We start from the raw sequence: 14333 nt of genomic DNA, 5'->3' as shown, positions 1-14333 counted from the left end.
ACTTGGGTTGTTTTCATGTCTTGGCCCCTGTTAATAATGCTGCAATGAACTTAGGGGTACATATATCTTTATGAAGAAATGTTTTCAAATTTGGGGGTCAGATATCCAGAAGAGGAACTGCTGGGTCATATGGTAGCTCTATTCTTAATTTTATGAGGAACTTCCATACTGTTTTCCATAATGACTATACCTATTTATAGTCCCACTAGCAGTGTATGAGGGTTCCTTTTCTTCTCCCACAACCTTTCCAACACTTATTATTTCCTGTCTTGTTGATAGTAGCCATTCTAACAGGTGTGAGGTGGTATCTCACTGTGGTTTTGATTTGCATTTTTCTAATAGCTAGTGAAGTTGAGCATCTTTTCATGTCTGTGGGCCATTTATATATTTTCTTGAGAGAAGTGCCTATTCAGGCCCACATTATATTCTTTTGAACATTACAAAATTTGGACTAACCTATTTTTAAAAGTTTAACTGGCAAGGAACAATCCATTTCCCAAGTAGCCTCGTCAAAGTATACTAACTGTAAAATACTCTGGCATAATAAAATATTTTTAATACAAAGGCAGCACACATGACACTGATAGACAAGTGCTCTTACTTAATGAGGCCGTAGCACACAGCTCGTAGGGGTCCATGGTCTTTCTTCCTTATGTTATTGTTGACCATACTATCTAGTTCATCTCGAGCAAACCGAAGCTGAACTTCTGTTACACTATAACTTGCTGATTCCCGAGCACAGTCCTCGATGTTATGAGCTTCATCTAAAATGATAACCTGTTCTTTCAGATTGATATCCATCTATAAGATAAAAAAATTTTCCTGTAAAACATTCAGCAAAATGGACTTAACAGCAGTAGGCAAGTTATTGCATTTAATAATTCATACTATAAGCCAATATTGCAAGTGCAAGTATATAAGCAACTGATTCTAGGTATTAAAACTTCTAAAGCACTAAGGCCAAATAAATATCAGCTCAACATTTCAGAGTTTGCCACTTTTCACTCTCAAAATACTTTTCAAACCTACCACAACAAAAATAATATGTGTTAAGTGAGACTGGATCAAGGTCCAGCTGGCTATGCAAAGGGGTATAAAAATTCCACCATGAAGGAACCACCAACATAATGTAAAAAGCAGAGTAAAATAACCTTTAAAACTAAAATAAGAAGATTCAAAAGACTCTGAAAATACTAATAAAATATAGTAGGTATCTTTCATTTTAGTCTGTTCTGTAACTCTTCATTCTGAGAACTGCTCTTCCCCAACTCTCACGTGATGTTGGCAGGACTATTAATCTGTTAACCATTCTCACAACATAAGTTGACTCAGAGCCCGGGCTTGTCAATTAAATCAAGTATTCCATCCCTACATAGTTATAGTGGCTGGTTCGAGAATGGATATAAGATCCAAGCAAGGCTAATCAGAGTAATTTTGGGTGACTCATGTAAGATCACATTCTTTTTTCCAGCTAGCTACTTATGGTTATCTTTGTTCCCACTGGAAAGAACTTGCCTGAGAATAGAGCCATCACAATGAAGAGTCAGTCAAGTATTTTTTCTTAAGCTCTACTGAATCTGAATGTGCGACTGGAAGAGTCCTGACTAATACAAAGTAACTGTCAATGAGTTATTCTGAAACAATATAATATACAGAAAGCTGAAGATGACGAGAAAAAAAAAACAGGAAATACACTGGGGTTTAAAGATGAATAGGATTTGGATTTGGATAGACAGAGAGTAGGGCATTTCATTTCAATATAGGTGTCATCAAAGGCAGGGATATAGGAAAGAACGAGGAAGAAGAAGTAACTATTAAAGGATTCAAGTTGGGAGTTTGCAGCAGAGAAGCCTCAAAAGGCAGATTCAGGTTAGACTACTGAGCATCCTGAGAGTAAGCTTAAGAAATATGGACTTTACCCCATGAGCAAAGAGCAATAATAGGTTTTTAAGCAGAGGAAAGATATAAAAAAATTTTAGAAGACTGATCTGTCACTAATCTGTACAGTTGCTTGGAGGAAAGAGACCTGGCTAAGAGGCAACCAAATGAGAGGTAAGATAGTAGAGTAGGGGTAGTGAACATACTGGCTATTAATTCTGAACTTAAGGAAATAGAAAGCTAATGAGAGTTGTGCAGTCAGATCTGAAGAGTGAAATAACAATTGAGTATACCAAAGTTATTCACTTTTTTTTTCATATGCTGGATGTCTCTAAGAAAAAAAAGGCAAATAAACATAAATGCTGTATCCAAAGTTCACTTCTCAAAAGCTCACAAAGTATAAATTGCATAGGGTGCATATTTTCCCAACATCAGTTTTTCAAAACAGATTTTTCAGATAAATGTTTTAAAATAATTCTTTCTGACTATTCATAAATAGAAAGGTGATAGCTATAAATGGGTCTCAACTAAGGGTAATTTTGCACCACGGGATATTTCAAAATGTCTGGAGACATTTTTGATTGTGATAATGTGAGGGTGCTACTGGCATCTAGTGGATAAAACCAGAGATGCTGCTAAACATTCTACGATGCACAAGACAGCCCATCACAAAAAAGAATTATCCAGCCCAAAATGTCACCACTATTTAGGCTGAAAAACCCTGCTATAATCCTACTTCAGGACTAGGTCCTTAAAAGTACTTATTACTTTGGAAATTAAAATGACAAGGTCTAAAATACAGTTTTTAATACACCTTAGAATATGTTTTCATTACTTTAATATGATTATACACTTACATAAATTAACTTTAAGTAAAAAATAAAGTAAAAGACATTAAAACATCTAAAAGCTTTTAAATTCACCACTTATATCCCAATAAGTAGAAAAAAAGTTCTAATTTTTAAATATCTACTCACACTCTCTCTTATTTGTGCATCTAGAAGATAGTTGTAGGGACAAAATATTATGTCAGCGTTTTCCATTAGTTCTCGTGCTGTGTAATATGGACATGCCTTTACTTTTTTCCCCAAGCTGACGAGTTCTTCTATGTCCCAGGCCTTATACATCCCTTGAAAAGTCTGTAATGTGTGTTGATCACTAATTTTATGAACACCATGATAAAAATAACAGGATTTACCCTGAAAACAAATATGCATAACTGAAATGTGAACCAATACTGAAACAGAAGAAATAAAACAAGTTTATCTCAGAATTTTAGGAACATCATTAAAGCCACAAGGCAAAGATTTTATAGAGGAGAAAAATTACACCATACCTACAATCACAACCATTTTAAAGAAACTATATTAGTTGACTCAACAGAGATCTAGATCAGTATAGCTCTTATATATTCCAAATTAATTTGATAAATATATTATTAAAATTATGTTTGTTTTGGCTTTGCTCTGACTAAAGTGATATTAGGCAAAATATTTCTGGCAAGATACATAAGAGCAATGATATCATTGGTTGCATTCAAAGGTGAGGGCTAAGTGACTTGAGGACAGGAGTGGGATAAATTTTTCTGTACACACACTTTTGCATTTTTTAAATTTGAGCCATGAGACAGTATCACTTAATCAGATATACATAAGTAAAAAGAAAGGAAGGAAGAAAGAAGGGAGAAAGGGAGAGAGGGAGAGAGGAAGGAGAGAAAGAGGAAGAGCGGGAGGAACATCCTAGGGGAAAAAATAAAATAACAGTGCTCACCATAAAATATTTGGAAAATACAAAAGAATACCAAGAGAACCTAAATTAGCTATAATTTCTTCACACACAAAAAATGTACTATTAACATTTTGATGTATTTCATTTCCTATTTCTTCTCTTTATATATGTAGTTTATGGATATATCTTTACAATGTGACCCAATATTAAAATAATGAGAAGAAAGCAAATTTTCCCCAGTCATTGAGAATTATTAACAATCTAGCCACAATAAATAAACATTGTTTTACAAAACTGAGATTATTTTTTTCTCTAAGCCTATTTTATTAAAACCCCTATAAAAAATATTCTCACATTACTAAGGATTTTTTCATTGTTTCTCATATATGTACACTGAATTGAATACCAGTTGATAAACCAGTTTCATTATTATTGAACAATAAGACTGTTACCAATTTTTGCTTCATAAATAATGCTGCAATGATAATTTTTATGTCCATTTCTAAACATTTTCTTAGTATACATTTTAGAAATGGCATTATGGGATCAGAGAGTATTAAGTATTTTTAAGTTTCTAAATTTCTTGAACATGATACTATCAATTTATCCTCCAGAAAGTGTATATTATTTTACATTACTCTTTTCCCATACCTTTATCAACACTAATATTATCTTAGCCTATTTTAAAGGTAAAAAATGGAATCTTTTTGTTTTGATTGTATTTTTTAAACTTTCTAGCAAGGTTTGACATAATATTATGTGAAGTCTCTAACAAGTTTCAAGAGTAATTTACATCTCTTCTTTCATATACTAATTGTCCTTTGCCATTCTATTATTGGAAGTAAAAAAATTCTATTAACATATACTAATGAAAAAAATGAGATATTTGATAAAACTCAGCCCTAGCAAATATGTGTCATATCCCATTTAAAATGTATAAAGTTAGTAGGAGTATAAATAGGCATTATTAGTAAAGGACATAAGCAATTTGTCAATAACTATCAAAATTTTAAACTTCACCATTAATGTGAATATGTATTACATATATATATTATATATACTGTTTAATAGCCAAAAAACTGGAAATAAAGCAAATGTCTACCAAGAGAGGATATTTTAAATTATGGTAAATTCACACAAAAGATATAGCCCTTAAAAAACGAGTTGGATTTATCTCTGTGCTAGTGTGTTTAAGCGCAGAATATATACACATAGATTACAGGAAATACATATTTTAAATATTTTGGAAGAATATACATAAAACTTTACTGTAGTTTCCTTGAAGGGTTAAGGGAGTGGGAAGAACAGGAAAGAGAGATCTCTTTCCATTTTATGCCTTTCTATAATTCTGCATTTTCTAACCACGTGTATGTTATTACTTTTGTTTTTCAATCGTCATTTGAGACTAAGTGGTAAAATAATGGGTTATTTTTATTTTCATTAATTCTATGTACTAATAAAAAAAATTAAGTGTGATTTTGAAATCTAATACTTATATTTTCCAGTTTGCTGTTCTTAACAAGTGAGAAACTATTACATATATATGTGCTTTATATATGTATACATGTATTTTCAACTATGAACCAAAAGGCAAACATATATGTATATTTAACTAAACTATCCAAAAGGCAAACCTATGTTTTCAAAACATATATAGATCATTACATACACAAAAGTACCTAGAAATTGCTAGAAATGGAGCAAAGCATAAAAGCTTCATAACCTTTAAAAGAATGTCAGCAAATCCAAGGACAAGGCATGATCAGCTGAGGACCACTGGTTCTTCTAAAGCTTTGTATTCAGCCATGTTAAGAGAAGCCACTTGCTGATCCTCCAAGATATTAAAAATAAAAATGTGGAAGAAGGGCTCACCCAACCTTCTTTATTTAGTTCATTTTTATTTTCACTTACTTTGTCTAACCTCTACTATTCTTTTTTTACCTTTCATGCTATATTAACTTCCTCACACCATATGCCATCTTTTATTTTTATTCCTAGAATAATCCAAAGAGCAATGGCTAAGAGTCAGAAAACTTGCCTCCTTTCTTGCTAATTAGTTGTCTGATACTGGGCAAACCTCAGGGCTCATTTTTTTTCATGTGAGTAGGCATCAAAAGAGTAGTTGAACCAGAAGTCTTTTAAGATTCCTCTGACCCACTGACTATAATTTCTAAGGTTCCTTCCAGCTCTAAAATTTTATAATTTGGGAGTCCAGAGACAGGTGGAGAGGTACTAAGTATTTTTCACTATGATTTTGATGTAAATTGAGTTTAATAATATATTCAGCATTTCTTCATTCCTAATATCTTCTGTACTATTCTGAAAACTTATATTTGTACAAAATGATCACCAAGGTAGGTAACTTTTGAGTCTAAGTTAGAAACTGTTAAATCTCATCTTAACAAAAATAGATATTCTTCCATACTTAAAATAATTTTTTAGAATTATTTCTGGGGCTAGTTAAGATTTTTTTTTCTTAACTGAAATAAAATTAACTTTTAACAAATAAGTGCATTGCTTTTTCAGTGTAAGAGCATTTTAGTAAAACAGTGAACAAAAACACATGTGCCTTTGGATCAAGCCAAAAAATCAGAAAGTTTACACTTTAAGGGCACTTAGAATGACACTCTTGTCAGGCTGATAGCAAAACCAGAAAAGCTCATCCATTTTAGCAGTGTAACATAACCCTGAGGGGAGTCTGTCAATTGAAGCGTTATCACACTTTAAACTCTTTTACACTCAAACTGTCAGTTATCTATCATTTTGCTTTGGCGATTCAGCCATAGTAAACACAGACACCTATAGTGACTTTGTAATTGGCCCTCATTACAATACCAAATTACCTTGAGGGCTTGGGAACAAGAAAAAGAATGTTCATGTATGCCTATGAGCTAAGAATTCTGAGGTAGAATTAGGTCAAGATAAATAACTACATGTAGGTATCTTCAATTATTTATATTGCTAATATTAAAAAACAAAAGATTTGTTTACTTTAAAACAGAAACTAAATGCCAATGAAAATTACTTTTTACTTTTACAGGATTCAAACTCATGACAGTGAAGATCAATCAAAAAATAATCAGCACTGCAGGATTCTAGAGAATTACACAAAATAAGGCTTTTTGCTTTTTTTTAGTTGTATGAAAGACTATATGCTTTTAATGCACAGTCTTTTGACAATGGTAACAAATAAATAATAAATTATGTTATCATTTTCCCAAAAACAATAAAAAGATGACAATGCCAGCAAGTTTTCCTGCATAGACAAAAAACAAATTTCAAGAATTTGAGGAATCCAGTAGATCAATTAGCCACTTACAGAAAGAAATCCACTTAAGCATAAAATTTCTGAGGTTTTACCATGAAGAGCCTTTTCTCTATTTCTTTTAGCACTTGACTTTTTAATATTTTCATCTCTCCTTAAAGAGAACTTTTTAAATATACAGAGTGAAGAGACTGCATAGTTCCTCAGTTTGTTAAAAATAACTTACACATAAATAAATACAAATAGAATTTCAACAATGGTTTTGATTCAATAATCTGTATTTTCTTCCTGGCTCTGAACAAGTTACTTAAGTTTTTCCACTGAAGTTCCTTAGTACTAATACTTCATATTCACATGTTTCAATATCTATTGGAAGCATCTTTTGAATATCCCCAAATAAAGCTTGATAAGTTTCCATCTAATAAAAGAAAGCATTGAGAAAAAAAGCATAATTAAAATAACTTATTTACATTATATGGTAGGTGATATATCAATTAAATGAAACTCTAGGGGCAATAGCTCATAGCTCTTTGTGTAGAACCAACTCTGTGACAAAACACTAGTGAAAGCTATACAACATTCAGAATGTATTAAAATATCATTGGTCATTTTATATACTCTCTATGTATAGTTCATCAATAATTTCTGGGTATAATTCCAGACTTGTAACTTCCGTTTTAGAGTAAAGTAGTTATCAAACAGGTACACAGACTACTTTGGCAAAAAATTATTTAAAATTCATATGTCTTTGGTAAAAAAGACTTCTCTATTTCTACCTAGCCCCAATTCATGTATTCAAGATTTATCTGGAAAATTTTAAAACTACCAATGACATATCTTTGAAGTTAATAATTCATAATGTTTTTTGGAAAGAAAAGCTTGTGTTAACAGAATTAGGAGATAGGATAATCATTATATTTCTCATTCCATTAAAAAGCACTTTAAAATTTGCTTAAAGAGAGAGCCTAAACTATTTTCCTTTGGAATTTTTAAATACATAAAATATATTAACTAGATCTAATTAAACTAAATCATTTAAATACTTTTATTTCCTCATATAACATCAACCATATTTGACTATTTTTGGTAGAAGAACTTAGAAGTAAGAAGACATCTGATTAAAATGGAAATTAATTTCAAGAAATTAAATACCTCCAATCTTTAGGACAAAAGCCCATACATAACTTTAAACTTAAATAAAAATTTTCTTACGGTTAAATTATTTTTCAAAAAATATCAATGTGAACAATTAATTTGATTTTCATAATTTATCACTGAAATACATAAAACACAAAATGAACACATTAAAAAATTGAGTAATTTAAATCTTTTTAGCCTTATTTTTTTCTCTGAAACAAAATAACTTTACTCACATTTTTTCCATCCAGCAATTCCATGCACTTTTCATTTCTATTGAAGTTACCTACTACTTCAGGATGGACACAAGTATGATCCCTGCTGGAAAGAACAGTCATTGGGACCCCTGAGTATGCTGTCCTCCGGAGCTCTCTAGTAATCTGAGCAATCTGCTTGTGTGTACGTGTCCCAAAATATATTTTTGGTATCTTGGATTTTGCCCCCTGATCCTTCTTAATGGCATTTGAAGAATCTTGACCGTTTCCTTGTTTAGTAGAACAATAGCACCTAGAACAATGACCAGAGAGCTGTACAAAAAAAAAAAAAGAAAGAAAAAAAGGAAGATAACTAATGTCTGGACTACCATAAAAATGTTATCAAACTTCTCACAGAATCCGAACCCGTAAGTAATAAATCATAACTGCCAAATAAAGAGAAATTTCAAGATATTTAAAATTTTCCATTAAAGAAAAAACTACAAATTCCATTTCAAATTGGTTCTCTTTCACTTTTAAAAGTTATAAATGATGTTTCCATATTTGCACTGGTTTCTAACATACCACTCCAACTTTCAAATTTCAAATATTTTAAGTACATTTTAACTTTCCTCTCATAAATTATAAAAATAATAAGGCAAAATTGAGGTCAACTTTAATTTTTGCTTAGGTGAACTTATCATATTTCAGTTTAGAGTTGATAGTGCTATTCTTGTTCACAGCATAGCCCAATCAGATATCTTATGATATATGAAAAAATTAAGAACTATTTTAAGTATAGCTTACAAAAGAATAGAAATATCAAGTTGAATCGAAAGCATCACTAAACAACAGGTAAAGAAGGGAAAACTATTCTCTAGCAAAGGTATAAAAATGAATGCAAATTATTAACATTTAATAAGGTTGCTTATATGGAACAAGTATGTATGAAATTCAATTACCACAGAATGTAAAACCATCAGTAAAATTATCATTCAGATAGCTTCTCTGGACAATTTTACTCATAATTCAGTTTCATAACTGAAATAGTTATATAAATGTCTCCTTAAACACACACACTATATGGACTATCAGGAATACAGTCTAATATTTACCTGATTTTTTCTCTCCTGTTACTAAACTCTTGAAAGTAAAAGTTTAGTGTTATATATTAGAACTCGTGGGTTCTTAATAACTACCACGTAACACAACCTCTATTACTACATGAGACAGAATGTAGCCTCTTTCAAGAGAAATACTGTAAAATGGTTAGTCTATAGAAGTGGTCACTGACAAGGGAAAAAGCTAAGTAGCAGAGAAGCTTAAGAGAATTTATATTGAAGAGTTTTAGTTTAGTAGAATGATTATAGCACTTAACTGAGGGTTTTTAAAAAAATTATAATCAGTAAGATTAGCCTTCATAAACAAATGCTAAGTCATAGCATGTTACACCACAATACTGGAGATCAAACTGTCTTTTAGCCTCAACTCAGTGGAAAAGCAAGTTCAAATTACTCCCAGTCTCGCTCAACCTTGTCCACCATTAAATATTACAATACATGATAGAATGGATGTAAATGTGACCCTTCTGGAACTGTCACTCACTGGGATAAAAGGTTCACTGATGTGCCAAATAAATAGTCAGTCAAAGATAAAGTTACAGCCATGCTGGAATTGTTACATTCCCTTCTCAGGTTGCCATTAACAGCAGATTTCATTACAGAGTGCTGCCACATTAAATAGCTAGTTCCAAATATCCTGCCTTCTATATTGAATAATTACTTATTCACTGAAAGGATAAAAAGAAGAGTTATGAATGGAGCTCTTGTCAACAGTGAGGCAGGAAACAGCTGACATGTGGTTTACGTTACATATGCTGCAATATCTAACAATTTATGGTCACACAGAAAATGGGATGTAAATTATATCATGGTATTTCTGACTGAATTCCTTTTTGGTCTCTGCGATGATCACATTAATTAATTAATTAACATACTAAAATAATTAAGGCAACTCTAGGTAGCAGAATTAGTTTACTTTTTCATACCTTCAATCTTTTCATTCGATTATACTATTCCTCTTCCCTATGATACAGTTAAATTCATTCTGAATATTAGAATGTTCGGGTCCAATGCTTTGTTATATACCATATGGATATCTTAATCCAAGCATAAAACACACTAAAATGGTCTTTTCCCAAGGCTTAGAGAGATCATCTACTTTTTGATGTAACACCAACATCAATTCCACTTAAAACTTTATCACCTATACCATTTAATTCCACGTTTTTTCCTGACCAAAAATCCAAACAATACAGAAAGATGCAAAATAAATCAGGCCCTCCAACCAGAAATAATTCAAAATAACTTGCAGACTTTCATGTATGTATAAATATACCTTCCATACATTTTTTTTCAAATAAAGAGATGCTATTATACAGCTTTATGATTTGTTGCTTTGTATTCAAATGTTTTAATTTTTTAAAAGGATGAATTTGGCACTAATAATTTAAATAAAGAATGTGCTTATCTTAAAATGTTATTCTAGTAGCTGTACTAACAAAAACAAAAGAACTAGTTTCAGAAAATTTTTCCCACTAGAGCAGTATTTAGGTACTTTAAATTTGCTTTTCATTCCATGATGAGAAAATTATAAACTATGACTAATTTATATTAAACTTTTTTTTAAGATTTAAAGTGCTTGAAATAATAATTATACCACCTATGAACTTAAAGCTGACTTCTCAAGAATATGGTTTTTCAATGGGTGGTTGGGCAAGCAGAGTAGAAAAAGGAAATTAAAGAAAGTTGATTCTTTTTCTAAAGTTATATTTAAAAGAAATTATTTATTCAGGAGTGATCTTCTATTGAAGTTTCCATTTAATGGATTTGGTACAATCATATTTGAGGATGGAAAACACTAAATGTGGCAACAGAACAGAAGTTTCAAAAAGACGTTTATTTAATAACAAAAGAGAATTATATGTACGCAAATCAGCAACTTTCAATGGTGTAAGAAAACCAGAGAAAGAATCCTGAAAATAGCAATGTGAGGATTTCATAATATCCTCCAATTTAATTAAAGGCTAATACTTTAAAAGATAGATAAGACACTTTAAGAAAGATAAAACACACGGGCTCCCCCAAACCTGCAACCTTTAAGACCTATAAGTGGCTAGCCTAAGTGGTAGAACCAACTTCTTTAAGAGATGGATTCTTCTCCCATAGCTAAAAAATGTCTAAAATTCTTTCACTTCCACAAAAGGCAAGAAAACCCAACCCAAATAATAGCATACATCTATTAATATTTAAAGAGAAATATAAGAAATACATGTGGGTGTGATAGCTGTATTATTTCCATAGAGAATTGTTTAAAAGTACATTTCAAATCTATAGTAGCCAAAACTGTTCTTAAAAGGTCAGTAACCAAGGAGTTTTAGAAAATGTTCCATTGTCTAACAGTTTCTATCTATTCCCTCTCTTGTCATACTATAAAGAGACGTATATTTAAATTTCTCGAAAGGATGAAGAAAGATTATAAGATTTGATCTTGAAAAAAAGGTCAACTCTTGCTTCCTTGCCAGTATTCCTTTCAAAGCCATAATTAGAAGTTCAAGTAGATTAAGATATTACAATATCTACCTCTGAAGTTCCATAACTTTCTCCAACCTCTTCCCATAACAACAAAATTACTATACCTAAGTACTTGAAAAGTAAAAATGAGCATGGTGATTAAATATGTTTAGAAATAGAAAATGACAAAGGAATATTTAGAAACTATTTCATTGCCAGAGAAGTTATGCTGCTAATTCATAAATCAGGGGAGCTTCTAAAAGAAGACTATGAAATGAATTCTAAAAACAGGCATAAAGGGTATACTTAACATGAAAAATAAGTATATAAAGAAGAAGAGAGGAAAAGAGACCAAGAAAAAGCTTATTTGTATGAAATAAGGGGAAAACTAGGCCAATAATACAGTAATTTGTACGTTTCCACAACTTTCCATATGTGCATATATTGTCTTTCAACCACACTGTAAATTCCTTTAGGACAAAAACTGACTTACTTCTCTTTATATAACTCATTCATTGAGCATAGAGTTTTGCACATAACTATAAGTTTAAATTTTTTTAATTGCTAGACTACGACTAATGTCCCCAAACCAAATACTGTACCTATGCACCACATTTTATCTAACAGATGATTAACTAATGTCCTAATCTGAAGTTCTTCACATATCGAAAAGTTACTTCAAAATAAAAAAGTTAGCTTTTAAAAGGAAAAGTACAGGATAATTTGTTATTTTTCAAGGCCAAAAGAAAAATCATTCGTTATACTAATATTTGGGCAACTTTAGTTTTGAGTGACAAACTCATATCCTGATATATTCATTATTAATGATAACTATCATTTATTAAGGCTGTCCCTGGCTAAGCACTTTACATGTACTATCTCATTCATTCATTAATTCATTCAAGAAACATTAGAATTCCTGACATATCAAGCCAAGTAGAAGACAATGATAATTGTCACCTTATCTCATTGACAAAGAAAGAGTGCTTACTTTTTAATTGTTCTATAAAGTGTAGTTTTTGGAGTTTTTCAATACTCATGAATTAAAGAACTGTTTAAAGTTAGTTCTCTATGTACACAGTTTTACTCATGAATTAAAGAACTGTTTAAAGTTAGTTCTCTATGTACATAATTTTCTGAATATAATTACAAAATATTCCTAAACTATAAAATTAACTTCATAAAAACTATCTTAACTTATTATTGGCTGACATTTAAATCAAATATTTTCTAACAAGATTCCCATTATGTTTCAAAAGGAAAAAAAAATTCTCAAGAGACTCTTTAGAGCAAGTGTCAACAAATTCTCTATAAAGGTCCAGAAAGGAAATATTTTAGGTTTTGCAGGCCATATGATTGCTCTCCCTATACAGGAGAATATCTTTTAAGATCCCAATGTAGGGAAGGATTTCTTAAAAAATACAACAAAAGCACAATGACAAAAAAAAAAACCTCATTAAAATGTCGAATTTCTATTTAAAAAGACACTCCTCTTTAAAAAAAAGAAGAGTAAAAAGAAGGTATGAACTGAGATGATATCTGCTATATCCATAACATAAAAAATTCCAACAAATCAATTTTAAAAAGACAAACCCAGTAGATGGCCAAGAACAAGAAATCATAGGGAAAAAAAGCTGAAAGGCCAATAAACATCTGCGCAAACTAATGTTCAACCTCATAACTAATTAGGAAAATACAAATTAAAGCCATAATTAGATTCCATTTCACATCCACCAGTTTGTTAGAAAGCCCATGAAGAAACTTTCATAATTGCTGGTCTATGAATAAATTGGCACATCCATTTTGGAGAGCAAACTGGTGATTTAGTGAAATCTAAGATACATAAACCCTCTGACCCAGCATGACACTGTTAGGTATATGTGCTAGAGAAACTGCACATTAAGACAGATATAATAGTGATATTCTTTGCATCACTGTTTTTATGGTGAGGAAATCAAGCTAATTGCATCAAAAGAAGAATGGATAAATAAATGTGGGGTTTTTCAATCAATGGAAAATATACATAATGAAAAAATATAAACTATAATTGCAAGTATCAGCATAATAAAATATCAAAAAATGTTAAGTAGGCAGAGTATGACTTAAATAAAATATTATTCTTCCCATAAAATTCCAAATAAATTGATGATAGGAATAAAAACATAAAAACTGTAAGTAGAGAATTAGGAATCCTCACCATGGTAGATAACTCTTAGAGCTAAGAATTATGGTAGAGAATATACCTGAAAAATGCGAAAAGTACTGCAAAGGAAGCATAGCACAACAAATATACACTATTATGGTTACTCTTCAGCTGCTTAATGCTTAGCAGAATACCTTCCTGACCAAAAGTTTTCAACCAAATTTATTAGGAAATAAGTTCTTAAATTAGAGTCTATGGACTGTTACAGAGGGTTTGAGATCACTCAGAAACTACAGACACAAGTTTGCATGCATTTTTAGACAATGAGTATGTAACACTCATCAGGTACTCAAAGAAGATTGTGACTTATTTGGTGAGGGCTTTACTCCAAGATTTATGTCTGATTTTATATTGAA

The 14333-nt window shown here is 31.0% G+C and overlaps 1 protein-coding gene across 1 annotated transcript in view; it reads right to left on the bottom strand.

Moving 5' to 3' along the window:
- The window catches only part of BRIP1 (BRCA1 interacting DNA helicase 1), a 159549-nt gene that overhangs the window by 105040 nt on the left and 40176 nt on the right, over positions 1-14333 (bottom strand). Inside the window, exons 7-9 of the mRNA XM_039885832.1 lie at positions 8245-8535; positions 2856-3077; positions 602-801 (exon numbers count right to left, since the gene is read on the bottom strand). Coding sequence (XP_039741766.1) covers positions 602-801; positions 2856-3077; positions 8245-8535 — 713 coding nt within the window. The remainder of the gene's footprint in view (positions 1-601; positions 802-2855; positions 3078-8244; positions 8536-14333) is intronic.

This window comes from Pteropus medius, unplaced genomic scaffold (genome assembly GCF_902729225.1).
Source record: "Pteropus medius unplaced genomic scaffold, Ma_sr-lr_union100, whole genome shotgun sequence".
Lineage (NCBI taxonomy): Eukaryota > Metazoa > Chordata > Mammalia > Chiroptera > Pteropodidae > Pteropus > Pteropus medius.
This window is presented reverse-complemented; position numbering and strand designations above follow the sequence as displayed.